We start from the raw sequence: 26,266 nt of genomic DNA, 5'->3' as shown, positions 1-26,266 counted from the left end.
AGTTTGAGTCGAGTGGTGAGTCAAGAGTGGCATGGCACACACGAATCAACAAGGATCGCGGGCGCTGCGCAGCAACATACAACGCATCAGTTGTGCGCGCAGCAGCAGCAGCAGCAGCAGCAGCAGCAGCAGCAGCAGTCACGAGTGCACGCGGTGGGTCACCTTGTGCGCGGAATTTCGTCGCCGTGCGGGTCAGGCTACGGTCGATCAAGCGCCGCGAGGGCGCACGAGAGAGAGAGAGAGAGAGAGAGAGAGAGAGCGAAAGCGTGTCCTCTACTCACGACTCGAGACATGCCGAGTCCATGAGCACAGCTTGATGTACGTATGGACGCATATAGCTCTCCAATCAACAATTCAGAGTCTCGAGTCGCACATAGCCCGTAGGTACAGCCGGCTCTCTCTGCAATCACGAACCTCGAGCCACCCTCACCCCCTTTTGTTGCTTGTCCGCACTACAACTTCGCTATTCCTTGAAATCGACCGACTCGAGTCGTAAGCGGAGGTGAACAGAACCTACAGCTCATCGTCCAAGATACGAAGAAGAGGCCAAGGTCGGAGTCATTGCGCTGCTGATTCCTTTCACACAGCGCATACCCGTATTCCAACACCTGAGCATCGGAATGGCGTCATCCTCTTCTGCCTCCGGCACGCCTGTGCCTTCACCAACGCTGACTACGACGCATCATCGCGGTTCGCGCTCCCCGCCATCGGCATCCAATGCTCCTCCCAGCCTGACAGTGACACCGCCAAGCGCCGCACCTCGCACAGCCTCTTCCAATGTGATCCAAACTCATCCTCCCACCTTCGGCTCTGGCACCGACAATGAAGCCGGGGGTATCAACGTGACGAGTCCACTCGCTTCCGGATCCAGCGACCCGGCCAACTTTCCGGTTGTGGGTTCGGTCATTTCCACAAGTGATAGATCCTCAGCACCGGGCACCGGCGGAGTCAAAAGACCAGACAACTACAACAGGAAAAGGAGCGGAAGTCTGGTTCATGTGGAAAAGATTCAACTTTCTCCCGTAGAATTGTTGGATCAATCGGCTGGTTTCAATCCCAATGCGGAGTGGGTCAATTATAAAGGTGCTTGGGTCATCCATGTCGTTCTCATCATTGCTGGAAAGATTCTGGTCGAATGCATTCCGGGTATTAGTCAGGATATCAGCTGGACCATTGTCAATTTGGGGTACATCATCGTGAGTCGAGTCTTGCTATAGACGAATGGCATACAGTCCAGAGGACTCCTGGACGACCAGGGCCTGGCAGACGCTTCTGCGCCCTACGCCTCCTTCTTTGGACTTCCCGAAGAAAGTGTGGAGGCTGCACCACCTAGCTGCCGCCCCAGCATCGTGTGGGGCTCAGACCCTTATGTTCTGCTCGCTGACGCTTTCTGAGTGCTTCACGTTTCTCAGATCTCGCACATCATGTTTCACCACGTCCAGGGTACGCCATTCGAAAGCAACGGCGGAGCGTACGATGCTTACACGCTTTGGGAACAAATCGATCACGGAGCGCAGTACACACCTGCCAAAAAGTGGCTCACCAGCGTTCCTATCGCTCTGTGAGTTGGCGCTCTTCTTGTGGGGGCACCAGACTGCGAAATTTGCCAGCGCTCGAATCCTGAGAGCCGCAGCTGACACTCTATCCTGCTTCTCATCCTCTCTCCCCACACAAAGGTTCTTGATCTCGACACATTACACAAAGTACAATCTCTACCTTTTCGCCCTCAATTTCTGCGCCACCGTCTTCTCTCTCATTCCCAAGCTTCCAATGGTGAGTTTGATTCTTCGGCCACAGGGATACTATTGTTGCACTGCTCGCATCGTGGTAATCCCTTGCTCATGCTTCACGACCGGCTACTTTGCCACGCAGCTTCATCGATTGAGATTCAAGATCTTGCCAAATACGCCTTATCCCAGTCGACCCAATACGCCCACCATCTCGCGGCCCAACAGCGCTGCTGGCTGGCGCTGAGCCAAGTATGCAAGGCGTGAGGGGCAAAGAACAGCAGACATTGAGCATGACCTTGGTGGGGCCGCTGTCAGCTAAGTTTCAGCAGGCAGGTACGAAGGGGAGGTGTGATTTGTCTGTCTCTGTCAGCAGCCACAGGTATCCGACTGGGACAAGTTAGATGTTCGGCTAATTGCATGCGGATGAAAGCAAGCTCTCCGGACCTGACGCGGTCGACTTTTACCCCCTTTCAGATGAGGTGCCTGAATGGAAGCCTCTGGATCTCGACCCGCAAGCGTATGCGTTCTTCTCACTCTTCATCAATCAATGTTACGCGATTCTTGTCACAGAGCTACTCCAGCATGCATGTCTCCTTATTTGAACCGAGGCTGCGTTGCGGACTCTTTGGTGTGATGCTAGCTTCTGCAAGTCAAGAAAAGCACCCAAACTTCCACCATTGCAGTTGCATGGGTCATGAGTCTGACTCGACTTGACCCGTAGCCTGATGCGTGATTCGTGGGTGCGTTCGACAGTCACTAGTCACAAAAGTGACGCAAAATTACTGGTCGCGCTGATGAGGCGCGCTTCTCATGCTCCGCGTTGATGCATCAAGCATCCGCCAAGGGTAGACGAGCGCGGACAAAGCCGTCTCGTCTCTGTTCTCCTCACGCAACCAAGCCACTTGAACACCTGAAATTTCGGAATTCCCTGGACTAGTTGCCTTGAGCCGACAGGATTGAGACTGGATACAATTGCAGCGCATACATCCCCTCCGGGCTCATCCGCAGCTGTCAATCGAGACCCACGAGGGCCAAGTAGTGGCTAAGCCACCTCTTCTCGAGGGTCAACAGCAAAGCGAAGATGGGACGAGCAGCAGCGCCCATTTACACTTTCACGCCAAGCGGTACAGGTATACGGGATGCTCAAGGAGCACCTCGAGCCTCCTACTGCTCCATCCAAGCAATTCCGATCCCTTCAAATCCTTCCACCACCTCTTCTTCTACCACCAAGAAGTTCCAACACTTCATCCACACTTTACCGGTCCATTTCAAACGGGGCGATGTGGTATACCTACGCACTTCATCCGGAAGACCCGATGTGGCCGTCCTTACAGACTTTGTGGTTTGGGATGACGAGGAGATTGCGGGTAGCACGAGAGCTGCAATCTTTGTTAGTGCTAGAGTGTTTTTGAGAGGAAGCGATCTGGCAGCTAGCACGTCCAGAGCAATGGGAAACCTGATCGACGAGGTGAGTCTCATGATGAGGCGTGGACTGCGCGTCCGAGGGAAGATGTAGAGTGAAAGAGCAAAGGAGTCCGGGGGCGAAGGGAGGATGGGTCTAGTCCGTCGCTTGGAGTCCCTGGTAAGCACAAGGTTCGATCGAGGGGCTCATTGTTTTGTCACTTTCGTCAATACCCAGCATGAGCTCTTCTATCCGCAGACCGCACCAGCTATAGCCAGGACTCTGGGCCGTCCGAGCAAACGACGCAGGCGAATGCAAACCTCTGCCGAGGTCGATGAGGACAAGGACACAGCAGCAGACGGAGCAGGATCTAGCAATGTAGAGGCGCACAATGATGATGACGATGACGAAGAAGACGCCCAAGCTTTGGTTCTGCCAGCTGCGGATCTCTTAGGACATGCTCCCATTTGCAGTTCGTTCAAAGACTGTCAAGCTCGCCTAGCCGAAACGCCCACGCCGCCAATCGAGCCCAAGTCGTCAAAGGGAAGGCGTCCAAAGGCTGCACCCACACCAAGCTTTCTTTTCGTCGAGCGAGCAGTGGATGTTCAAAGAGGCGTCTTTTGGTCGCTAGACTGGGAAGAAGTACGAAAAAGAGGGGTGGAGGGAAAAGGTTGGGAACTTGTAGAGAAAGACGGAAGCACTTTGAAAGATGCGGGTCTGAGACCTCAGGAGTTGAAAGAGATGGAAGAGAAGAACCCGAAGAGGATCGCAGAGCTACCTCGAACCCCTCGACGCAGAGCAGCTGTATCTAGAGAGGGTAGCGCACGATCCTCTAGCAGTAAGATCACGCCCAAGAAGCGCACACCCGCTGGACGTGCACGGACGACCCTTTCCACACCAACCAGAAGAAAGCGCGCAGCTACGCCAGACGAGGCGACTTCTGACTCTGGAGCGTCCAATGACTCGGACGACGAAGCGGGGGAATCTGCAGATGGATACAAATCGTCGAGCACGAACGAGAGTTCTGTGGATATGGATGCTGCAGTCTCGGACGCCGAAGACGAAAGCGAAGAGGATGACGATGAAGAGTACGAGGGAAGGGACAATTTAATACTCGAAAGACACCGCAAACGAAGGGCGTCCAAAATTAGTCGCGCCCTACCGAGAACACCGGTCAGACGACGAGCACTCGGCGGGGTGATCGATACGCCAACGCGATCACAAGCTTCCACCCCCAACGTGACACCACGAAGAAAGAGGATACTCGAGGTCCATTCAGCAACGACGTCTTTTGCCACTTTACCAGCTCGAGCACCTCAGCTTAAGGAGCTCTCCAAAGAAGACTTGTCCAAGCTTTCCGCGCATACACGAGCGCGACGGTTGTTGCACGTAGGAGCTACACCTGAACAGCTACCGTGCAGACAAGACGAGTTTGAGGAAGTCTTGTCGTACGTCGAAGATGCGGTGCAGGATGGGATTGGGGGTTGCGTCTACGTAGCCGGTGTACCCGGGACAGGCAAGACGGCTACTGTGCGAGAGGTGGTGCGACACTTGACCAGGAGAGCGGATGCGGGTCAGATAAGCCCCTTCAATTTTGTGGAGATCAACGGAATGAAATTACCGGATGCGAGTCAAGCATATCCGCTACTTTGGGCTGCGGTGGGAGGAGGTAAAGATCCTAACGTCGGTCACAAAGCGGCCCTAAAGCACCTTGGGACTCATTTTGAGAGCGGCAGAGGTGCGGCTCGAGCGACGACCGTAGTCTTGATGGACGAACTGGACCAACTCGTGACTAGCAAGCAAGAAGTGGTGTACAATTTTTTCAATTGGCCCTCGATGAGAGGGAGCAGATTGATTGTGCTTGCTGTTGCCAACACTATGGATCTGCCGGAACGCACGCTGAGCGCAAAAGTGGCCAGTCGATTGGGTCTGACCAGGATTCCGTTTGAGCCGTATCGAGCGAATCAACTGGCAGAGATCGTCCAATCTAGACTTGGCATGCTACCGGATCAATTGCAGGATCAAGAGCATGACCTCGGATGCGAAAAGGTGATGAGCAAAGCTGCTATCGAATACGCTTCAAAGAGGATCGCAAACGTGTCTGGCGATGCTCGCAGAATGCTCGACGTATGTCGAAGAGGGGTGGAGCTGGTAGAGACTCGATATCTAGGCTCCTCCTCGTCTGGCACCGGCATATCGGACCAATCGACAACACGTCCAGCACCGCCAGTCCAACCTGCCGACATGATCGAGATTCTCTCTGCACTGGTCAAGTCTGGAAAGGTAGCCCACATACGTTCCGTATCGCTGCACGCCAAGATTCTCCTCATCTCTTTGCTTTCTGTCCTGAGAAGGCTGGGCTTAGTCGAGGTGAGCACAAGCGATGTGTTGGCGCATCATCGAGCACTGTGCGGGATGCACGGCATCACCAGGAACGCAGGATTGCCACCCTTGCGCGCCACTCTTTCAAAGAGCACTACGACCCCACTTGCTGCATCTGCCGTGACGAGCTTCACGATGGATGAATTGGACAACCCCTTGACGAGCCTATGCGCATTGGGATTGGCCGTAGCCGTCGGCTCGGGAGCTGCACCTGGAAGAGCGGGCTCGATGGCCAGACTCATGCTTGCGTGCCAAGAAGACGAGGTCAAACTTGCTCTGGAACAGGATCCGGACGAACGGCTCCGGAAGATGCTCTAGCAAGCATCTCCCCCTCTTCTAAATGGAGTCTTTCATCTCTACCATTTCTGTGGCGGGGACGTGCACCAGCGCAATCGCCATTTGTCACACATCTTCCCATAGAATGTGGATCTCACACACGACGCAACGTTCCTTACACACGCGCGGGCTCACGAACTCGTACGTCATGCGCACGCGACGTTCAACAATTGCTTGATGCGTGGCCCAAAGATTTCGAATTGCTATGCTATGCTTCGTATCGAGGCGACAGATGAAAAATACGCAGGTACATCTGCGAGAAGCAAGGGGATCATGACGATCCAATTCGGCACTTCAGCGCACGACGTCACTCGCTCGCCGCAAACTTCGCGCAGGTAGCTCGTGGATGCTCACCAATGCACCTTTGTTCACGTCCCAGTGCACTCAGACTTGAGGCTTGGTCACTGGAGCGGGACCCTCGCTGCCCGGTCCACCGGTGGTGGCATCGTGCTCTGCGCGAAGAGGAAGAAGTCGCCAGTAAGCTCGTGATGGCTTGCCGAGGGTGTACACGCGCCAAGGCCGTTGGGAGACGGACGGTGGCCGTTTGAGATTGACGCAGATGTAACCAGAGGCTCTCGAACATCGAGCGAACTGTACATCAGAGCTGCATCGCTCGAGAAGAATGATCACGCCGCATTACATTGGGCTAGAATATTGTCTCATCCCGGAGCCCCCTCGAATGACTCACGGCTCGGGTCCTTGTCTGCGACGGTCTGACGACCAGCAGATCCGGGCAACTGAGGCTCGCCAGCTTGTGCGCGCTCCTCGTTCTGCTTGATCCTCTCCTCCTCCGTAGGTGCCTTGTCGTTGAAAGTGGTCTGCATCTCGTCCCAAAAGTCAAAAAGGGGAAGGCGGGGGAGCAATTTGGAATGAGAGTTGTTCAGAGAGAGGTGTACAATTGCTTGCGCGATGGTGCGTTCGTGAGATGTGCAGGGCGATGATGGTAGTGTCGGAGCAGCAACTTTTGAGCGGCTTTTGTAATGCGTAGCACCGTTGCTGCTGTTGAGCGACAAAGTCAAAAGAGGCGCACGCAGGGACGAATCAAAATGCATTCCAGCTTCGTTCGTTTGACACGGCAGGCGGAAGACTTCGGCAGAACATGCAGCTTGCATGCATGAGCATCCCAGACGCACAGCTAGCACGTCGCGTGACGCTCAAAACGCCGCAAAGTCGTGAGAGGGGGGCCGGGGAATGATCGATCGCATAGCAAATGCATGACGTCACAAGGATCACGAGGTGTCCGTGCGAGATGTATGCGATCGGCGCATCGCAGTCGGAGCTACTTGCAAGTCAATTATAAGCGTGTCACAATCTGAAGCACTTGCTCACATTTTCGCAACTCATGCCTCGTTGTGAATCTATTATATATATTCGACCCATCAGTCTTATAGTCAAGCATGTTCATCATTACACTTTGTAGGGTCTTACAGGACCTATTGAACGATGACCGGACCAGCATGTATGGATCAGAATTCGAGTGAATGGGCAAGCCTGTCTGGAAATGCTCGAAATTTCTGAATGCGATAGAAATACTTCACGACTGAAAACTGGCATCATACGCGATGCCTTAGGGTTCTTCGCTTCACAAACAATCAGGAATAATGACATTCTTGATTCACGTCTGTCAGGTCCAGAGGGAACAAGCCAACAAGGGATGGGTGATGGTATGACGGCGTCGTTCCGCAGCAATACATTACTTGTACATGCAATCAACAACCTGGTATAAACAGCAAATGCAGGAAAGACCAGGGACAAAGAAAGTAGAGATCGCGCTAAAGAGACCATGATGCAATCTATGAATGCAGCCAGTTAGGAAGCCGCTTCTTGCCGCTGCCTTCGCCTGCGGTCAGGGGTCGGGGTCTCGCAACAGAAGCGTTCGCGCGCACACCAGATTGTGCCTGAGGCTCGACGTGAGATGCAGGGACTGGCGGCGGAGCTGGTAGATTGTCCCAATTTTGCGACTTCTTCTTGGAAAGGCTGGACAGCACTCTAAAGGATAGCGGGCGAGGCTTTCTACCGCTCGAGTCGTTCGCAGACGCATCTTCAACGTGCGAAGGTTTCGAATCCTTCACAACAGTCCGCAAAACCACTCCTCGAGCTCCATCGTCTGCCAAATCACGCTGATCGTCGCCTCGACGGTGATTGTTGACGAAGCTGCTGGGCAGAGAGAAGTTCGGCGGAGGGAGAGAGGCCGCGTTCGCCAGCGGCGGCATTGTCGGTGTCTTGGTGAGTTCAGCCATCGAGATCAAGCTACCGCATTCGGAGGTCCTGCACGAGGTCCCCGATCCGCGCTTTCTAGGAGTTCGATCGGCGTCGTCATCGTTACTCTCTGGTGCTCCACCACGGTTGGGTCTATTGGCGTAGCCTGGGTTGTAGACCATTGCCTCCGCAGCCCTGTGGTCCATGTGCGCACTTGCATTCATTCGCGAACTCGATGGTTGACCTCGAGACGCTCGACCTGACATGTGGGGAGCAAATGGCGACCCGCCTCGCAGCTCGCCAGGGCTCGACCTTTGTGAAGAAGTGTAACTCGAGAGCGATGCAGCAGGTGACTCGCTTCTGTGGATGCTGCCTGGCAGCGCGACGCCCCGAGAGGGCCGTCGTGTATTCGAGGTGTTGATGGCGGTGTCGTTATTGGCTGCAGCCGCCTTGACGCGGTTGAAGAATGAGCTCTTCGCAACTGTTGTGCTCAAGCTTGGTGTGCTATCCAGGGCATTCCGAACCAGACCCGTATCGGTGTTCCCAGAGGAAATCGAGCCACGAGGACTTTGCTGAGACGAGCTTGGGAGGCCATGCTTGCGAGAGTGTTGCAAAGCGATGAGCTGCGCCTTCGAAAGGGGTACCAAGCGACCTTCGGCAGCGTGTGTTGCTGAGGGCTGAGCACTGCGCTCTGCCGGGACCGACACAGTGCGAGACCTTGGCGAGTCGAGGTCAGAGAAAGGGGCGCTTTCTTGCGCCGCAAACTCTTTCATGCCACCAAAGTACGAATCGTGATGATGGGTGGCGGGGAGCTGCGCATGTTGAGCTTTCGGCGAAGCATGCTCTTTGGGAGATGCGGTAGAGCGAACACTTTGGGATGTCTGCGAGGCCACAGATGGCGAGCGTTTGATCGAGAAAGCAGTCGTGGCGCCAAATGGCGAGTGAGCTTGAGGTTGTCTCGCTGAAGATGCCAAATTGAAAGCTGCGGATGGGCTAACGGGAGGACTGCTGACTCTGCGAGAAAGCACCGCGGGTGGTGCATGGGGGGCTTGCAAAGAAGCGAGAGCTGGGCCGGTGGTATTGGTGTTGGCCTTGGGGTCGACCGTTCTCGTCCACTGTCCAAATGTGGGCGTCATCACTTCCGTCGGTGCTGTGCCTGGCCGGGCTTGTGTCGCTTGCGTCAGATGCGAGTGAGCGCTTGGCACACCACTGCGCGAGCTTTGCATGCTGAACACGCTGTTTTCCGACACGGCAGGCGACGGAGGCTGAGAATGAGCTGCGTGCGCAGAGAGGGGTGGGCTCGCTCGTCCCGGTGGGATGGAGTTGCTGGCAGCTAGATCTCTTTGACTGGGCAAAGACGTTTCAGAGACATTGTCGTCTCCGAGGGACCGCAGAGAAGTGCTTGAAAGCGTTGACTTCACAGCTTCATCACGCCTACCTGGCAGCATATGGGCAGAGTACGGCATCGCTGCGGCTGCTGCCGCTGCGACTGCGACTGCGGCATCGCTTGGCGTGGCGGGACGCGAGTCACGACTAGTAGGCCGAGAGGAGGGTCTGCGAAGCGCCCAGGCTGGGACGCCGGCAGAGTCTAGCCGATGCGAGTGCCCTGAAGTCGTAGAGCTACTACTGCCTGGCCTGCTTCGGGGTTTTCCTCGAACGCCCGAACTTGCGATCCTACTTCCATGAGCGAGAAAGTCCATCGGATGCTCGTCGTCGGACGGCTCGCTATGGAGCACCTCTGGTTCCGGATCCATTTCTTCCTTCTCCTCATCCGACTCTGGACGACCGCTTGCCGGTCCAGAATTTTTGCCGCGCCAGTGAGTCGGCGTTGACAAGCTGCGGCTGCTTTGCACAGTGGAAGCTCCCTCCGTCGAGGAATGCGGCGCCACCTTGCCAGTCACGCTGGAAATGATGGGGGACATGCCGTGAATGCCCGCACCCAAGACGCTTTGAGGGCTGGGTGCTGTGCTGTAGGTTGGAAGAGAAGTCGCACTGCTAGTCGATCGCAAGCCCAGCGATGTAGTCGAGGTGCCAGGCGATATGCTTGTATTGTGTGTGCTGCTCGTCCGCGCTTGACTATCGGAACTAGACCGAGGCGCCGCGAGTGGCTTGGTGCCAAAGCTCGTTGCGGTTGGTACGACGGGGCCAAGTAGCGCCAGAACGGAGGCAGGTCCACGTTCTGCCGAAGTAATGCTTCCTTCCTGCTTTGCCAACGATGGCGACCTCGGGAGGGGAGAAGATGGTGCGGTGGCCATGTGTGCCTCTGACTGCGAGAGCGAACCTCGCCCTCGGGCCAGAGTCTCGATCGTCGACGATGACATGCGCTGATGCGACGGACCAGGTCTTGCTGTAGGTTCCAGCGCTTTGTCGCCTGATGGCAGCCACTCTTGAGGCTTTGCGATGGCGTATACGGCACAGCTAGACTGTGACCGCGCTGGTGGCAGATTCTCTTTACGAGACAAACTTGGCTCGGGGAACATGAAAGCCTTTGCATCTTGCGTAGATGATGGACGAGACTTTGAATTGCCAGAAAGACTGAAAATCGATGCAGAGAAAGCACTAGACGTCGAAGTTGAGCTCGAGGGACGGCTTTCTGATCCGGATCCGCTTTGCTTCGATTTCCTTGCCGATTTTGGCCGGCTATTGCGACCCCACGAGCTGGGACCCAGCTTCCAAAAGCCACCTTTCGATGGAGTGGTTTCCTCCCGTAAAGCGCCTTCTGAGCGGCCCACGGATGCAGGATCGCTTGCAAGCATCTCCAGAAGGCCTTTCGTGGGCTCTTGATAATCCCACGGAGTTAGGTAAGCCGTACCGGCAACACGAGCGATGTGAGGCGCACCTCTTGAAGAGCCGCGACCAACAGATTCAGCTAATCGGACACCTTCCTGACCTTCGCTTTGCGACTTGCTGCCCATGCCGGCCTTTGATAAGCCCTCGTCACTAGCTCCGGGGGACGCTGCACTAGGCGTGGTCCGCACCACCCCTCTAGCCGATATTTGCCAGGGCTTGTTCATCGAGACCAAAGCTTCTGACTCCGCTCTACTCCTCGCAAATCTCTCGTGGACCTGATCATCTACTGGTGAGGTGGGCGTAAATGAATCAGGTCGAACAGCCGAATGGTGATCACTCGCCCTCTGCGCCATGCGAGCAGTGGGAGAATGCGCTTCGTCGCGAGGGAGGGAATACCCGCTGCTCTGCGATGTCGTCTGCGGTGTCCTTTCAATCTCGACAGATGGGCACAGGGATTCTTGCGGCACGAGCACCAACGCTGACGGGCGATTCCGCAACCGCGGTGGCAAGTCGTGCGTGGAGCGCGGGCTTGGCGGACCGGGCTGCGGTAAGGCCTGGACCGGCATGGCTGGCGAATTGTTCGCGCTGCCGCCTCGCGTTTGCAAAGTGCTTCGACGGAATCGCGCCGACTCTCTGGAAGTGCGTGAAGCGAAATGGATGGTGGCAGGACTTGTCGCATCTGAGCCGACGGACAAGGACCGCGTCAGAGGCGACCTCTCCTCTCTCCATCTTGCCGTCGACACCGAGCGAGCCGTGGGAAGATCAGCAGCTGAGGAGCTCTGCCCTTCGAAAGCATTGTCGGCACTCGTCTGCCCTGACGGAGATGCGAGACGAGGGGACACAAAGCCTGCGAAGTCGGAGCGAGAGCTGGAAGCCGATGCCGAGTGCCTCCATGGCGACCCCGCGGGAGTATCTCGCGCAGAATCGTATGGCGAAGGTAAAGGATCTGAACAAAGGTTGTCGATCCACACCGATGAGGGCCGTGTCCTTCCCCCACCGACCGAATCCATCGGGAGGCACAAAGGCCGCAGCCCAAAATTTCAAGCTGTGTTATGTCTATCTGTGCTCTGCATTCAGCGCCAATGCAACCGATGGATAGCCGGGGTCAGCAACGACGACCCTCCTCAGCTCGGCGATAGACTCACGAATGCTTGCTCTACCTCTCCCTCTGGAGAGCACGGTATGAGTGCTGCTCTTGGTCGTTGAATCTCAGAGCTCTTTGCTAGGCTCGTAGCGTGTGAAAGGGTAGTGTTGGTGCAAGACGCGGCGATGGCAGTACATTGCAAGATCGCCGTCGAGGTTGCTATGATGGAGCGGTCACCTGAAACATTGGCAACCTTGGTCGAACGGCATATTGGTCGGCTGGCTGTGGGATGAAAGAGAGAAGTGATGATGGCCACAAGGGATGATGCCCGACCACGAGGTCACCTCCGCAGGCGGTCGCGTGGATGCTGGCTGGCTGGCTGGCTGGCTGGGGCTCTCATCACGTCGAGCGGAAATATTTTGAATGCGGATACAGCACGCTGCACGTACGAGATGGCATATTCGCTAAGCCCTTTGCAGCCGTTGTGCGCCGTTCCTGTTCGCTGCACAAGGCTGTCTCGATCGGACTCCAGCAAGGGTCGCACATGCAAAGAGCCATGAGAGCGCGGGCCCGTGATGAACTGTGTGCCATGGCATGGCCCTCGATCGAGGAAGTGCGAAAGTGCTGACTGAAGCTATACCGCATGCGCTCGCGCGGCACGTACGGGTAGGAGATGGCGCCAGAATTTGAAAACGTCTGATCTACGCGGCTCGATCGCTCTCCTCCTCCTCATCTCGGCGTGCCTGACGCGGGCGACCTCGAGGTCAGCACTCAAGACGATGCGTGCATCAGCCAAACCGCAGGCTATGCTGCATGCAGCTAGGCAGCATATATGCATGCTGTTCTGTACCTACACAGTCGTGAGTGTACCGCTCGCTACCCGTACCTGTGCTGAGGCTCTTCAAAGTCAGCTGCAGCCTGTGGGAGCCGGTCATGGATCCGAACGATGATGCAAAAGGAAAGCCGTGAAAGGAGCATCAGCGTGCATAGAGCCGGACACGGACACGGACACGGACACGGACAGCTTCAAGTCATGAGCTGCTGCGAAAGCATCGTCATATTCGTGATTGTCATGCCCTGCATGCTGCTGGCGCACAATTCGTAATTGTGTACGCGAGCGCGAGCGTTCGTTGGAGCTGCGAAATGGAGGTCCGCTGCAGGTGGGCGCAATCTTACATGCGTCTCGCGCAAGAAACTCCGCTGATGTGCATGCATGCTGTGGCCTAACTGTACTGTACTTGACTGCAGGAGGCTGCATCTTGTGGGGAGTCCGTCCCTTCCAGTCGCCGAATCACGACTCATCACAAGAAATGCAGCACGAGAGAGAGAGAGAGAGAGAGAGAGAGAGAGAGAGAGAGAGAGAGAGAGAGAGAGAGAGAGACGAGTGAGTAGAGTCAAAGTGTGCTGTGTGAGTGTGGTCAAATCTCGATGCGACGCGGTGATTGCGGTCGATTGATACGGGGTGCCTATAGCTGCTGCTGGGTGCTGCGCGCGTGTCAGAGTGAACTCGGCGCGAGCATGCTGATCGCAAATGCCGTCTCTCATCTGACTGTTCACTGCGAGAGCCTTGGATGGACCAAAGTCAGTCTGAGTCGCTAAAGGCCTTTGGCTCGCGCAGATCGGGCCTCTAGCTACCTACAGCGTCGGGCGAAGAGTTCGATCGTGCAACCTACGGCGTATACCGTCGCGCTATAGGCAAGCAAGCGCGTCAAGCGAACCCGCGCGCATCCGCACGCACAGCGCACGCACATCATCCGCTTGCATTCGCTCGCAAACGTGCAATATAAGAGATGTTTGTCGATCTGCACTCAAATTCCCACTTTTGACTTGCATGATCAGTGACTCGCGGGCGCCGTGGCGGGACCGATTTCCGATGTCAGGCACGCACAGGCAGCAGTCGTGTGTGTCCGACTATATAGCATGGGACCTGATGTGGGCATGGGCATGCACAAAGAGGAGTCTCACTCGCGCAGCCTTCCTCGTGCCTCGCGTTCGTCAATTGCAATCGTTTTATGGGTACGGTACCTGATGATGCGCGAGCGACGAGCAACGAATCCACTTCATTCCAAAGAGCTGCATGCGGGTCTTTGGAGTCATGCGCCCCGCCGCCCTTTCGGCGTAGTGAGACAGGAATGCCATGCAGCTTCGACAGTGCGCGCGCGGACGTCCGCGGTGTAGGTTTCGCAAGGAGCGAAGAGTGGGTGTGCGCTTCATACAATCGCGTGAAATTGCCCCATCGCCAGCTTGACAGCCGTCCAGTGGCAGCCTGATCCGCATCGCATTTCTCGGGCAACAGCTTTGATACTCAGCATATTCGTGAATGAAGTCTCGCTCGGAAGTGCGGGTGGCACACGCTGATCGTGTGATCATAGGCCCGTGTTGGTGGCGATAAGAGACCGACCTCACGTTAGATGTGCAAGCCACCGCTGTCACGCAAAACTTTCGACGTGCATCCGCAACTTGATGAGTCGAGCCTTGCGGCATGGAAGTCGAGCGCTGGCCGTACGCTTCGACAAGCCAGCCGACGTGCCGTGCGGCACATTTCTATGCAGGTAGCGAGGTCGGATGACGAGACGCGATGCTGCTGCAACACTTGCGCAGCATTCCAGCCCAGGCTCCAGCTGCGCGACCATCGGGCACTCTCAATCGGCAAAGCCATGACTACGCAACGCTTCGAGCGACTCCTCGTCGGGAGTCTGTCCCCGATCCACAAGACCCGCATTGCTCTTCTGCTGCGCTCGTCGCGGAGACTGTTCTTCTATATTTGAGCCTGTGAAAAGCACTGCCGCCCTTCCTGGAGAAGAGGCAGGACTTGTCGTCGAGGCGCCAAAGCCTGGACGAATGTATGGGATGCCCTGATTTCTGCTCGAAGAAGATGAAGACGAACGAAACAATTCCTGACTCCGTCTCTTGAGAAGCGAGTCGAGCTGCTCTTCTTCCCGCTCCTGACGTCGCTTGAGTTGTGCAAGCCGGTCTTGCAGAGTTGCTATTTGCTCGGAGCTCGCGCTTGGACTTTGACCACACCTTCCTTGATGGGTCGCGGCGCAGTCGACATATATGGCTTGCGAGCCGTTCTGCTCGAGGTGCTCTGCTCCACTAGATGTCGCGGTCATCCGCAAAGAGGAGAGCGGCAGGGATGATTCGAGTGCGTCCATGACATCCGTGGCGCACATCCCCGGATAACTCTTCCGCATGGTGGCCTCGAAGCCTTCAGACGCTGCAGTGGGAGCCTGAAGGGGGCTGCGGCAGAACAGATTTGCCTCTTCGTGGATCGATGAGCATGCCTCCTGTTCAACCCATCGCTGCACAACGCGTCCGCTTTGGAGACTGCCTGAGCTGCCGCCTCTCTCCAATGTGCTCGACTTTTCTGAAATTGTCGAGAGAGTGCGAGACCTCCGAGACAAGTTGACGTCACCACTTGCATCTGACGTCCAGCTGGCCCTGTTCATACCCGTCGCACATTCGTGCCGATGCGTAGAGGCATTGACGACGGTCGGCCAAGCTACGCTGTTGACGCCGCCCGCATGTGTGTACGGATCTGCCGACGAAGTCGGGTAGTTTGGGAAGCCATCCATGCCGCACCTGAACAATTCTCCACTGCTGTCGCTGTCGTCGTCCTCGCAGTCCCTTTCGCTTTCGATGCTTTGGCGACCAGAACCCGATGATGGCACTGCTCCGGTGGCGCTGAGGTGCGCTTCGCTGCCCATTTCTGCTGGAAAGGTACTGCTTTCGTCGATCTCGAAAGTCCAGCAGTGTGGCACAGTCTTCATCGAGGCGCACTGTATTTTGGTGCTTCGGCGGCGATCATGGAGTGCACTCAGGCTCTCGGTGCTGCGTGTCCTTGTAGGAGGTGGGCTCCTCTGGTAATAGAGCGCGGCAGACGCAACGTCGCTGTCCTCCTTGTCCATTGATTCATGGTCTCTGAGGGCATCAGCACTTCTGTGAGGCTTGCTTTGTCTTGACTTCTCCGGAAGGGCAACTGTTTCTGGTGACGGCTGTGGGGCACGAGTACTATTCACTGACACAGTTGAACCGATCGCTGGCGAGTTCAGATGGCCTTCGTCAGATAGTGAGCAAGCTGCCTCGTGACAGGCACCGCACATGATTTCAGAATCTGCGCGGTGCAAGGACTGCTGTGGTGGGAATGCCGCACCGACGCATACCTCTCTGAAGCGCCGAGGGGAAAGCGGCACTCCTGAGCGCTGGGGCGAGCCTTCACCTGGACGTACGTCATGACATGATCCTCGAGCCGTTTCGGCACGAGCTGATCTTTCGGATGGGTAGGATTCTGCCGTGCTCGCCCTCGCGCTTGGCTCTAAAAATAGCGCATACCATCCAAAACCTAGGAGCATCTGTTGAGGGGGGGCATCTTAAGTACGCTGTCTGCCTCATCACGAACTCATGTCTACACGCACCCCAAGCGTTGGTGAGAGCAAGGCATGGAAGACAAAGCGGACCGGCCAGCATTGCCCGGCACCAAAAAAGACGACCTGCACGAGTTAAAGATAAGCACACGCCTTTCGGACGCACTTGATCATCGCGATGCTCACAGAGCAGGCCAATCTGCCACCAATGTCCAGGGCACTCCTGAGTGGATGCGTCTGCATGAGCTTCCGTGCTTTGCTCACGTTAATTCGCATGGCAACGATCCTTCGCACATACTCACGATCCTACGAATGGGCCCAACGAGTTCATCAAGAAGAGAAGAGAGTATGTGGCGCCGCTGAAGTTGCCGCACACAAAAGGGCGCAAATGAGCTCGGTGACAAATTTGCTTGAGCTGGATCAGGACTCACATGACGAATGCGCCTTGTGATTTGATGAGCCGGGGCTGCCTGAGACCCTGGACGTTGACGCAAATCACCAAAGCTGCAAGTATTCCTGTCAGCCGGGGGCCAGGTCCGAGCACATGCAGCGCACTCGCGTTTACTCTTTACCCACCTGCAATGAATCCTCCAGACGCTTCACCAACGACGGCCAGCCCAGTGCTTCTTCCAGGAGTGCTAGCGACAGCAAACGAGCGAGCCAAACCATGTGGAACAAAGAAGCTCTCCAGTGTTCCACTAGCCATGACCACCTGACGCAGATCCGCAATGATGTCCCAGCACGTCGAGACAGCTAGCATGCAGCCTGCCCAACAACCAAGGATCTGAGCGGCGATACGAGATAGAGCCTCCCACCAGGTCAGAGCGCCGAGGGCTGCAGCGACGATGGTGATGCAAGGGTTGACGTGCGCGCCTCGACTAGGCACGCAAACTGCAATGGCAATGCAGATGCTCAACGCGTATGTCGACGCGCTGAGCAAGTGTCCTAGCGTTGGCAAGGACTTGTTTTGGTAGAACCAAAGCAGGATCTTGACCATCGCTGCCGGTAAGGCGATGATCAGATTTGCCGTGAATTCGGCCATGCAGATCATGGCTACTCTTCCAAGTGCTGTAGACATGCTTGTGATTCTCCAGCTTCTCCTCCATCGGCTTAGCCTTGACGCATCGGAGAAAGAGCGAGCATCACTGCTAAAAGTAGACTGAAACATAGACGTTCTCTTCTGCCGATGCGGTGCCGCAGAGACATCGGCCACACCTCTGCCACTATTCCTTTCCGCCGCTTGTTGCGTGGCACTCTCAGCAGCGACGATGCGCGCACGGAGAAATCGAGGTTTGAAAGGATGCTTGATCCTTCTGGCATGAGCAGCAGGCGGAATAGCTTTGAAGTGCAGCCCATCTCTGAAATTGGTAGTCAGGCCCAATTGTCCTTCCGAGCCCAGCGAGCCGGAGCCGGAGCCGGAGCGAGAGCGAGAGGCAGTGGCCGGACTTTTGCTGGATCCTTCGCGCCCATTCTTGCCCTTCGAACAGTGTTCAGATGTAGCAATTCGAGATGCGGCGCTCGATGTGTGCTTGGCAGGACGCATCCGGCATGATACAGCTACAGGTGCAGACGCGGCTTGTTCCTCGACTCCAGAGTCGCAAAGGCCGGCTGACGAGAGCATGTGATGACGTTGGGAAGCAGGATCAAGCTGACTCCTTGAGCGCTGAGAGATCCGAGTCCGGCTTGAAAAGGCGTGAGAAGCATCACAGCAGCCTCGCTACCCTCGGACCAGCCAGGCTAGGGAAGAAGCAAGAAGCCAGAAAGACAGAGCAGAGTAAAGAACAACGAGTAAAGGTACGAAGGGCGACAGAAGAGCGACCAATGGCATTTCCTTTGACATCTTGTTCCATGCGAGCAGGCCCTGGGCATCGCTTTCTCTCACCTGAAAATATTCCGACGGTGAAGCTAGGCGGAAGAGATGACGCTATGCGCACTGCGCAGCGCAGGTGGCGCACAGCCCAAGAGGACTGCTCGCGAGTGGCAAGGGGCTCTTCACCCACGAGCGTTTTATTTGCGCGGAACCGCACCGCAGACCCTACGACAGCACCCGATGAATCGGCGCAGCGTCCGCACACTGGGTCCCCGCACAGTACCTGCCAAGGCGTACTATGTAGCTCGGTACCGTACACATAAAGCGACGCGCATGCAGACTGCATGGGCGAAGTCAAGAGCAGCCCATCGGTTTGTCGACTTTGTTGGGAATGAAGAAAAGAAGAGACGTGGACAAACTTGTCGCATTACACGGTGACGCGAGAAATCACAAAAGAGAATCAAGCGCGTGGCGCGCGCGCTCCCGCCTTTCCCCGGAATTCCTGCTCCCTCTTGCTCCCCTCTTACGATGGGCAGAGCTATCTCTTGGCAGGCGCATTGCTGACCACCCTCGTACCAGGCGCAGCATTAGATCGCCTAGCGGACAAGGGAGAAGTAGGTCTATTGGCCGGTCCAGAGCCAAGCGCACCAGAAGTCGAGGTGGAGTTGGCCAAATTGTAAGCCGCGCCCGTTAGACTGAGTCCAAAGAAGGAAGGCGAGGAGGAGGAATTGGTGGCGTTGGTGGCTGGTGCGTGGTTCGAGTGCCTACCAGCAGCAGCAGCAGCGGCAGCAGACGGTGGCGCAAAGCCAGAACTGTTCGCGTTGGAAGCAGCGCCGCTCAAATTCGGATTCCTCAAATGTGCAGCGCCATTGCTCGCTTTGCGTCTTTGTTGATTGGACGCAAGACCACCAGCCGCAGCCGCAGCACTTTGCGATCTAGGCGCACTCGAAGCGCTGCTGCTGCCGCCTTCCAATTGTATGCTCGCCATGCCAGGAACAAGCGCGGATCCGTCTGCTCCCGCAGCTCCCGCTTGTCCCGCGCGTCTAGCAGCTTCATGTCTACCCTGCACCTTTCTGAAGTGCGTCAACAATTCCGTCCACTTGATCTCCTCCTTGTTGCTGCTAGCCACCAATTTGCTGCGAGTTCCTGCCACCTGCCCAGATGCGGAGGAGGAAGAGGAAGAAGCAGATGAGGGATTGTTCGCGTTCGCGCTTGTTGCGCTGCTGCCACTTCCCTGCATGGACCTGCTGGATGCAGCGTTGGCGTGCAGGAATCCTAGACTGCTGACGGCGTTGAGACGATTCCTGAGCGTCGCAAAAGCTGAGCTTTGAGGAAGGAGCATGAGCAGACCATACATGCACTTGAACAGGTAAGGATGTCGCTCAGGTTCGAGCAACTGCAGCCTAAGAGAAGTAAAGATGGGGCTCTCGAGCAACTGCACCAGCTTGTCCACCTGGATCAAGAAGCCAACGGTGATCTCCAAATCGGCGAAAATCTGCAAGAGGTTGGAAGCGTGCTCGTAGGCTTGAGCTAGCAAGCAAAGGCTAAACGTCGCCACTGCATTGTGGCACCAACTGCGATACAGGCTGACAAACAACTGTTGACCATCCCTAGACGAGTCGAGGTTCTTCAGCCTGCGTCGGAAATCAGCAAGCTCAGGACTGGTGATGAGGATCATGTTCATGTTGGTGATCATGACGCTCGCGAATTCCAAATCCTCATCTCGTTCCAAAATCTCTGCAAGCGTGCGGAAGATTCTCTCGGTGTGCAGACTGGCGCACAGCTGACGAATGATCAGGCTGCCGCGCGTCTCCAGCAAGCGTCGATCCGTGCTGAAAAGGCTGACGAGGTTGATCATGAAGCTTTTGAAGTACGCATCGTTGCTATTGCTGCTGCTGGCGCTGCTGATTTGGGCCAAAAGACGCAGATCAGATCGGATGACCTCTTCGCTCGGATCCGAAAGCGTCTTGAGCAGCGCTGGAAAGGTGCCGTCGTCCATGGCCAGGATCTTGTGAGGAGCTTTTTGGTGCAGCATGAGCAGCCATTCCAGAGCTGCTACCCGCGTCTCCTCGTGCTCATCTATAAGCTGCAGCGTCAGGACATTGACCGTCGCTTGCAGATCGAACGGTTCCACGCTCGGCTCAGCTCCTGTCGCACTACCGCTAGCGTCGATGCCCAAAGCCGAAAAAGCGCTTCCTTCATTATCGACATCACTAGCAGCAAGCGAAAAGGCTTGCGCTTTCAAATTCGGGGAGAGTTGAGGTGACCGCGTGTCCGTCGCATTGTCGGGAAAGATCACAGTCGAAGTGAGGCTGGGCGAGGATGGCTCTAAAATTTTGCCACTTGGCGGAGCCGTCAGCCCGGCAGTTCCCATTCGCTCCCTTTTCGCATCTGCCTGCACACTTTTCATCGTCTGTCTGGATGACGACGCAGTCGCACTGGCTTTGGAGGTGTCCTCCATTGGCAGGCCCTGCAGCACTCTGAACAAGTTGCCATTCGTCGCCTGGGCCGCATTCTGGATGGCCGGACTATGATGGGCGATGGAGGGCAAGATGGCGGGAATGAGCCGAGGCGTAAAGGGCACCACTACGTCCTTGACGACGAGCAAGAATTCCGAGATCCATTGCAGAGCCGTCGCTTGAATTTCCTCGTCCGGATAGGCGATGTGATTCACCAAGATTTGAACGATCGCTGCATAGTCTATGCTCACGCTCTGCACCGGAAGCCAGACATCCTCCGAAGCGTCGTCGACCGCCAACGCACCATCTCCCTCCTCTTCGTCCTCTTCGTCGTCGCGCTCCGCATTGTGCCCCTCTTCAACCTCTCTAGCTATGCTACCTGCCGCTCCTTGCTTAGCCAAAGTTTCCTGGGCAAATTTGACCGGCTGTTTGGCTTGGCTCCGCGTGCCAGGATTTAAGCGCAATTGAGCTCTAGCGGCAGCTTTGCATTCCCTCAAGAAGTCCGCAAGGACGTTATGCGTAGCGACTCGGACGTCGGTGTTTGGATCGGAGAGGTATTTGAGCAGTCCGTCCAAAAAGGCAGGCAAGTGATGCACCAGTTCCAGATCGGGTACCGAGTCCAGCACCATCAACCAGCTGACAAAGTAATTTCTGGTGAAAGGCGATAGGACGTACATGCGCTCTGCCAAGAGAGGCACGAAGCGAGCCAAACTGAACACCTTGTTTCTAGACTCGTCCGATGATATGTCGATGCCTTCTGCTGCGGCCAAGGCTGCTTTCTCCCTGGCCACCTCCAGCTCTGCGCTCCCACCGGCACACCCTGCCGCAGCATCTTGCCGAGATCGAATGAGTGCGATGTCTTGGTGGGCAGAGACGTAGTGAGGTGCAGCCTCGCAGACGATATCCTTGAGCAGTCTATCCAGCAGCTCTGCACCGTTCTTTACAGAAAGTTCGGAATCTGCTGCGAGCTGTGGGGAACGGGGCGGGAAAGCGCAAAGTGAGTGCGCGCGGCAGGGAGGGCCAGATATCATTGATCATCAGCGCGCGAACTCACCTTGGACAGAGCATCGAAGATCTCGTTGAAGTACATCAATATCTCGCCTTTGCAAACTTTTGCGATGTTGTAGAAGCTTTCGCACGCAAAGTAGCTGGTGCACGCGCAGGGGGGCGGTCAAGATCAGTTGCATTGAAAGCGCGCTGGTCCAGGTTCTGCACCACCTCTCATCTCACCGGATTTTGCTATCGGGATCGCCAAAGCAAGCCAAGACGGGCGGTACGATCTGTTCCAAATAAGGAGCGATTTGTATTCCCAATGCGATGGCGATGCCAGCCAGACCTATCAATCCACCATTGCGCGCGTGATTGTTGGCAGGCGTGGATAGGAGAGCGCACAATTGTTGAATGATGAGGTTGATGCGGCTCCTGTCATTGCGTTGAAGCGCTTCTCGCACTTGTCTGTGTTAGGTTGCAGCAGCAGCAGCAGCAGCAGTAGGTGCGTACGAGCAGCATTTTGAGTTTCGAAGCGCGCATACATTCCATCCGATCAAAGCCACCGCTGCCCCTTCAACTCACTTTTCAAGATCCAGCGTCGCAGCCTTCCTCCGATCGTACACTCTATCCACCAGTGCTTTTTGTAGAGCGGCATCTGTCGAGCACGCGCGCGCGCGCAAGAAAGAGAGAGAGAGAGAGAGAGAGATGAGCCGCCTCGGCGTGCAAGTCTGAAGCTACGATCTGAGCGATACTCACCCATGATGGCAAGCTCGTCGTCGTCGTCGCCTCGCAGCCCAAGACAGGTGGTGTGCTCGCCCCGGCTGAATGATGAAGGTGGAGCAGGATGGGTGCGATCAAAACACCATCGATCGAGTGCCTATATGGTTCCCGGTCAAGGATGGGATGAGGTGTGATGCGCTCCAAATAGTCGTACGTGAAGATGGGCGGATGGGAATGGCTGTGCCGGGAAGGCGTACGAGACGTGAAGGTGCGGCGGATATAAAAGCTATGCGTGGGTGGCTACTGTGCGGATGGATGGATGGCCGTTGTCGTTACAAGCAAATCGTGAATGAGTGAATGTTGTGTGCATGTGTGTACCGCACGCGCGTAGCTTACATGTACTTGCGCGCCCTCGAAGATGAATCCCGCTCGCTCTCCTTGCCGCGGATCAACATACGGGCAGCGCGGGCTGCTGCATGCGCAGTCTTGAGTCAGTGCACGCGAAGGGAGAGTCGAGAGCTCTCAAGTCACGAGGCGCGCCGCACGCAAAACGGGCCGTGCACGATCATACCATATCATAGATCCTTTTTTCGTACGAGAAGAGTGACGAGTGACGACGCAGCCGGAATTCATGATTGTAAAGCTGCTGAGCTGATGCTGAGTTCACGGGAAAGGTAGATCGAGATCGAGGTGGTGTGGTGGCAGGCAGGCAGGGTCCACGCATGCACGGTCTCTGCATGCATGCTCTCGCACATCTATGGACGGCGGGGCGGGGCGCGGGGCGGGGCGCGGGACGGGGCTGTGCATGAATTTGGATATCAACAACTCACGACTCACAGCTCGTGGCGGAGCAGAGCAGAGCAGGCGATCAGCGGCGGCGGCGACAAGCAAGGATATTGTATGCCATGGGGCGTAGCGGCGCACGTACGCAATAGGCAAGCGAGGCGTGATGAGGGATGAGATTCAGATTGTGTGTGTCTGAGTCACATGGTGCATGCTGGCTGCATATGGGTGATCCAGTGGTGAGTGGTGAGTGGTGAGTGGTGAGTGGTGAGTGGTGAGTGGTGAGTGGTGAGTGGTGAGTGGTGAGTGGTGAGTGAGTGAGTGTCAGTCACGTTTACAAGGCTGGGTGATAGACATGGACGATGGGCTTCGTGAATCAGCAACGGGACCATCACTCACGACTACACTCACGCACGCACGCACGCACGCACGCACGCACGCATGCACGACGACTCGCCAATCGCTGATCCAACAACTCGTAGCTCCTGCCGCTTCATTTCACTCTCCCTTGACTCACCACTCAGACTGCTCTCGCATGCATGCAGTGGTAGTCACAAGCATCAGCAACACTTGACTGCCACACACATCCACGCTCGGGCTGCCAACACCCGCACGCGCACATCTATTTTGCACCAACGTCGCTAGACCCGCTGCACGAGCAGACGCAGTCGAAACATTTGCAGCGCCAAATCCACCCCTCTCTGCCCCCCCCCAACACGCTCACCTTTTTGCGCACAAGGATGGTGCATCCAGCAGTGATAGCGAGCGCAGTAACGGCAGGCGTAGCAGCAGCCGTAGCCTTCGAGCTGAGCGTGTTCAAACCGTGGAGAGAAGAGAATTGGCCAGATGGCGTACTACAGGGAGTCAAGTCAGAGTGGCACACTTTCAAACAGGATCTGAGAGAGCTGACGGGTGATAGGCGGGCGCATACAGGCTATGATCATAACGCCACGAATGGCACGAGAAGGAGGAGAAGGAGGAGGCAGAGGAGAGATGAACACGGTCAAATTGTCGATCAGACCGAAAGCGAGAGCGGGTCGGAAGACGAGCATGATGCGCGTGCGAGCGCCACTGGTGCGCGTGAGGGGAATGATGCGCTCAGAAGGAGGAACTTGAGCAGACAACAGAGAGAGGAAGAGAGGGATTTGAGAGAACTTCAAAAGGAGATCGAGGAGTTCGAGATGCACGAAAGGGATGTGATAAGGATGAGGCAAAGGATGAAGCGAGAGTTTGATCAAAATGAAACTAGGAATGGCAGCAGCAGCAGCAGCAGCAGCACGTCCCCGCGCAGCAAAAGGCCGCAAGGCGATTCATCGATGGTGAGCGTGTTGCTCTGAGCTTGCACTGGCCCTTTTGCGCTTCGGCTAAATCGCCCTTTTGCTGTGCTCCCAGGCGATGTTCGATCGCGCTTCTAGACCCTACAGCCACTCATCTTCCAGCCTCGTCACCTCTGCTAAACAGAAGGATCTGCCTCGTCCACCTTCACCACCATCCAAGTCTAGTGCCATCGCCTCGCCACAAGACCCGCAACACCCTCATCATCTCATCGGCTCACCTAGCGCCTCGACAAACGCATCGCCCAGCATCCACATCAAGTCCCTACCCGACGCATCATCGACTGCTCAAACCGATGTGCGAGAATCGCATGTGGCACAAAGCAACGCTGCTCCTCGTTCCATTTCTTCCTGGACCAACACCTTGCATTCAGATCTCGCAGACGCGAGCGACAACGTCTCTGCTGCTGCTGCTTCACCCACTACGAATCCTTCCGTCGGTAGAGCTTCCGCTTCCGAAATGTCGGATTTGGAAGCTCCCCCAACAACGCTCTACACCCCCTCCATCTCCTCACGCGATGTGAACGGAGATGGCGATGGCGAGAGGAGAGATCCTTTTACGTTCGTATCTCCGCCAGACAGTGTGTGGGCAATGTCGGATGGAGGAGGTACAGATGGAGGTTATGGAGATCAAGATGAGGAGATGATTGGGGATGAAGAAGGCATGAATGCGGCGCCAAACTCTGCTGCGGTCAACTGTTCACCTAAGGCCACAGCACAGGATCCGTTCGAGGATGATGAGCTTGACCACGCACGATCACCCATGCACCTGCACCCGGACGGTCGTCACATGCAGCCGAGCTTGAGAAACCAATCTTCTACCATGACGTTGCAAGATCCTGCTCGATCTATCGGCAGTGCCGAGCTTGGTGCGCAAAGCGCAATTTTACAGGATCGAAGCACATCCAACTCCTCTTCGGGCCTCCAGACCGCTGCGGAATGGGAGTCCTTCTCAGGCAGCGGAACCTGGTTCATGCCTTCGCCTTCGCCTACCGCTTCCGCACCCGCACCCGCACCCGCACCCGCATCCGCATCCGCATCCGCACCCGCACCCGCACCCGCACCCGCACCCGCACCCGCACCCGCACCCGCACCCGCACCCGCATCAACGTCGACGGCCGCACAGCGCTCCACTTTGCAGAGCAAGGCGCAATTCGACGTAAAGACTGGTGCTGCCATGTCAGAGCGCAAGGAAGCCAATGTCGATCGTGACGACGAGGAGAGCGATGAGGAATGGACTAGAAGCGGGGGCAGAATGGGAGATGCGACGGCGGCGACGGCGGCTACAGGCAGCAGCGTCGCGAGCGATGAGGAGTGGGACAAGGTGAGCGATGGAAATGATGCTTGAACATCACCCTTTCGGGCCAGAAGTGGAGGGGGGGGGGGGAACAGAGATTATGGATCGCAACACAGTCCATAGGTGCATGCTTGCGCCCATCCTTCCTCGACCTCTGAGCCACCCCCCCCCCCCCCCCTTCCCTTTTGCCTCGCCCGCGTTCGCATTCTTCTCTCCCTCCGGTACCTTTTAGATTTTCCTTTTCTTCTTGTAGCTACACTTCGAACATCATCTTGTCCCCACTCCCCAACACCCAACTCACAAATCCGAGCATCATCTTTCTCGCTTTCCGGCTTTGTTTCTCTCTCACTCTCCCGTCTCTTCTCGCTCTTTCACACCTTATTTGCGATACGATACGACAAACAGGCGCGCCCCCCTTTTTTTTCTTGGTGTACATTCATGGGGATCTCCCTTTTCCCGCCTGGCCCCCTAGGCCCGCAACCGCACGCACACAGATACACATACGATGTACCTCCTTTTTCTCCCGAGCAAAATGTTCCATGTCCATGTCGATGTGGTGCAAAAGCGAGGGTCAGGGGGTGGGGGG

At 56.3% G+C, this 26,266-nt stretch overlaps 8 protein-coding genes across 8 annotated transcripts; 3 read left to right on the top strand and 5 right to left on the bottom strand.

Annotated features, from left to right (window-relative positions):
• The first annotated feature begins 290 nt into the window (after window positions 1-290).
• Window positions 291-2,362, top strand: IE81DRAFT_322858 (ORMDL-domain-containing protein). The gene is made up of 4 exons (XM_025513762.1): window positions 291-1,196; window positions 1,413-1,561; window positions 1,677-1,773; window positions 1,873-2,362. The coding sequence occupies exons 1-4, from the start codon at window positions 621-623 to the stop codon at window positions 1,972-1,974; spliced, it is 924 nt and encodes a 307-aa protein (XP_025370094.1). The 5' UTR covers window positions 291-620; the 3' UTR covers window positions 1,975-2,362.
• Window positions 2,363-2,811: 449 nt separating this feature from the next.
• IE81DRAFT_346922 (P-loop containing nucleoside triphosphate hydrolase protein) lies at window positions 2,812-5,832 on the top strand (the record flags this gene model as incomplete). The annotated part of the gene is made up of 2 exons (XM_025516089.1): window positions 2,812-3,198; window positions 3,370-5,832. 2 exons carry the CDS (start codon window positions 2,812-2,814, stop codon window positions 5,830-5,832), a joined length of 2,850 nt encoding a protein of 949 aa, XP_025370093.1.
• Window positions 5,833-6,509: 677 nt separating this feature from the next.
• IE81DRAFT_289352 (hypothetical protein) lies at window positions 6,510-6,674 on the bottom strand (the record flags this gene model as incomplete). Its single annotated transcript, XM_025511814.1, has 1 exon — window positions 6,510-6,674. One exon carries the CDS (start codon window positions 6,672-6,674, stop codon window positions 6,510-6,512), a length of 165 nt encoding a protein of 54 aa, XP_025370092.1.
• Window positions 6,675-7,609: 935 nt separating this feature from the next.
• Window positions 7,610-12,107, bottom strand: IE81DRAFT_106064 (hypothetical protein). Its single transcript, XM_025510044.1, has 2 exons — window positions 11,985-12,107; window positions 7,610-11,906 (listed from the first exon to the last, which is right to left on the bottom strand). Exon 2 carries the CDS (start codon window positions 11,847-11,849, stop codon window positions 7,644-7,646), a length of 4,206 nt encoding a protein of 1,401 aa, XP_025370091.1. The 5' UTR covers window positions 11,850-11,906; window positions 11,985-12,107; the 3' UTR covers window positions 7,610-7,643.
• Window positions 12,108-14,333: 2,226 nt separating this feature from the next.
• On the bottom strand, window positions 14,334-16,543 carry IE81DRAFT_106052 (hypothetical protein). Its single transcript, XM_025510043.1, has one exon. The coding sequence runs from the start codon at window positions 16,273-16,275 to the stop codon at window positions 14,566-14,568; it is 1,710 nt and encodes a 569-aa protein (XP_025370090.1). The 5' UTR covers window positions 16,276-16,543; the 3' UTR covers window positions 14,334-14,565.
• IE81DRAFT_105989 (hypothetical protein) lies at window positions 16,431-18,117 on the bottom strand. The gene is made up of 3 exons (XM_025510042.1): window positions 16,864-18,117; window positions 16,719-16,791; window positions 16,431-16,646 (listed from the first exon to the last, which is right to left on the bottom strand). Exons 1-3 carry the CDS (start codon window positions 17,906-17,908, stop codon window positions 16,586-16,588), a joined length of 1,179 nt encoding a protein of 392 aa, XP_025370089.1. The 5' UTR covers window positions 17,909-18,117; the 3' UTR covers window positions 16,431-16,585.
• Window positions 18,118-18,308: 191 nt separating this feature from the next.
• On the bottom strand, window positions 18,309-22,612 carry IE81DRAFT_322854 (ARM repeat-containing protein). The gene is made up of 5 exons (XM_025513761.1): window positions 22,303-22,612; window positions 22,129-22,201; window positions 21,787-22,011; window positions 21,611-21,704; window positions 18,309-21,524 (listed from the first exon to the last, which is right to left on the bottom strand). Exons 1-5 carry the CDS (start codon window positions 22,304-22,306, stop codon window positions 18,636-18,638), a joined length of 3,285 nt encoding a protein of 1,094 aa, XP_025370088.1. The 5' UTR covers window positions 22,307-22,612; the 3' UTR covers window positions 18,309-18,635.
• Window positions 22,613-23,443: 831 nt separating this feature from the next.
• On the top strand, window positions 23,444-25,757 carry IE81DRAFT_366119 (hypothetical protein). The gene is made up of 2 exons (XM_025516985.1): window positions 23,444-24,368; window positions 24,442-25,757. Exons 1-2 carry the CDS (start codon window positions 23,790-23,792, stop codon window positions 25,729-25,731), a joined length of 1,869 nt encoding a protein of 622 aa, XP_025370087.1. The 5' UTR covers window positions 23,444-23,789; the 3' UTR covers window positions 25,732-25,757.
• Window positions 25,758-26,266: the final 509 nt, after the last annotated feature.

This window comes from Ceraceosorus guamensis (genome assembly GCF_003144195.1).
Source record: "Ceraceosorus guamensis strain MCA 4658 unplaced genomic scaffold IE81scaffold_24, whole genome shotgun sequence".
NCBI classification, from domain to species: Eukaryota; Fungi; Basidiomycota; class Exobasidiomycetes; order Ceraceosorales; family Ceraceosoraceae; genus Ceraceosorus; species Ceraceosorus guamensis.
The sequence above is the reverse complement of the archived record's forward strand: the minus strand, read 5'-3'. Positions and strand labels throughout refer to the sequence as shown.

Excerpts from the sequence above, each read along its gene's own strand:
- IE81DRAFT_106064 (XM_025510044.1), bottom strand. The coding sequence starts at position 11,849 with ATGGATTCGGTCGGTGGGGGAAGGACACGGCCCTCATCGGTGTGGATC.
- IE81DRAFT_322858 (XM_025513762.1), top strand. The coding sequence starts at position 621 with ATGGCGTCATCCTCTTCTGCCTCCGGCACGCCTGTGCCTTCACCAACG. Across the intron at positions 1,197-1,412 it reads TCAATTTGGGGTACATCATC|ATCTCGCACATCATGTTTCA; the intron begins GTGAGTCGAGTC and ends CACGTTTCTCAG. Across the intron at positions 1,562-1,676 it reads ACCAGCGTTCCTATCGCTCT|GTTCTTGATCTCGACACATT; the intron begins GTGAGTTGGCGC and ends CCCCACACAAAG.
- IE81DRAFT_105989 (XM_025510042.1), bottom strand. The coding sequence starts at position 17,908 with ATGCTCTCGTCAGCCGGCCTTTGCGACTCTGGAGTCGAGGAACAAGCC. Across the intron at positions 16,792-16,863 it reads GTCTGGAGGATTCATTGCAG|CTTTGGTGATTTGCGTCAAC; the intron begins GTGGGTAAAGAG and ends GAATACTTGCAG. Across the intron at positions 16,647-16,718 it reads TCACAAGGCGCATTCGTCAT|CGGCGCCACATACTCTCTTC; the intron begins GTGAGTCCTGAT and ends CGGCAACTTCAG.
- IE81DRAFT_322854 (XM_025513761.1), bottom strand. Across the intron at positions 22,012-22,128 it reads GCGACGCTGGATCTTGAAAA|ACAAGTGCGAGAAGCGCTTC; the intron begins GTGAGTTGAAGG and ends AACCTAACACAG. Across the intron at positions 21,525-21,610 it reads TCTTCGATGCTCTGTCCAAG|CTCGCAGCAGATTCCGAACT; the intron begins GTGAGTTCGCGC and ends CGTTCCCCACAG.
- IE81DRAFT_106052 (XM_025510043.1), bottom strand. The coding sequence starts at position 16,275 with ATGCTCCTAGGTTTTGGATGGTATGCGCTATTTTTAGAGCCAAGCGCG.
- IE81DRAFT_366119 (XM_025516985.1), top strand. The coding sequence starts at position 23,790 with ATGGTGCATCCAGCAGTGATAGCGAGCGCAGTAACGGCAGGCGTAGCA. Across the intron at positions 24,369-24,441 it reads CGCAAGGCGATTCATCGATG|GCGATGTTCGATCGCGCTTC; the intron begins GTGAGCGTGTTG and ends CTGTGCTCCCAG.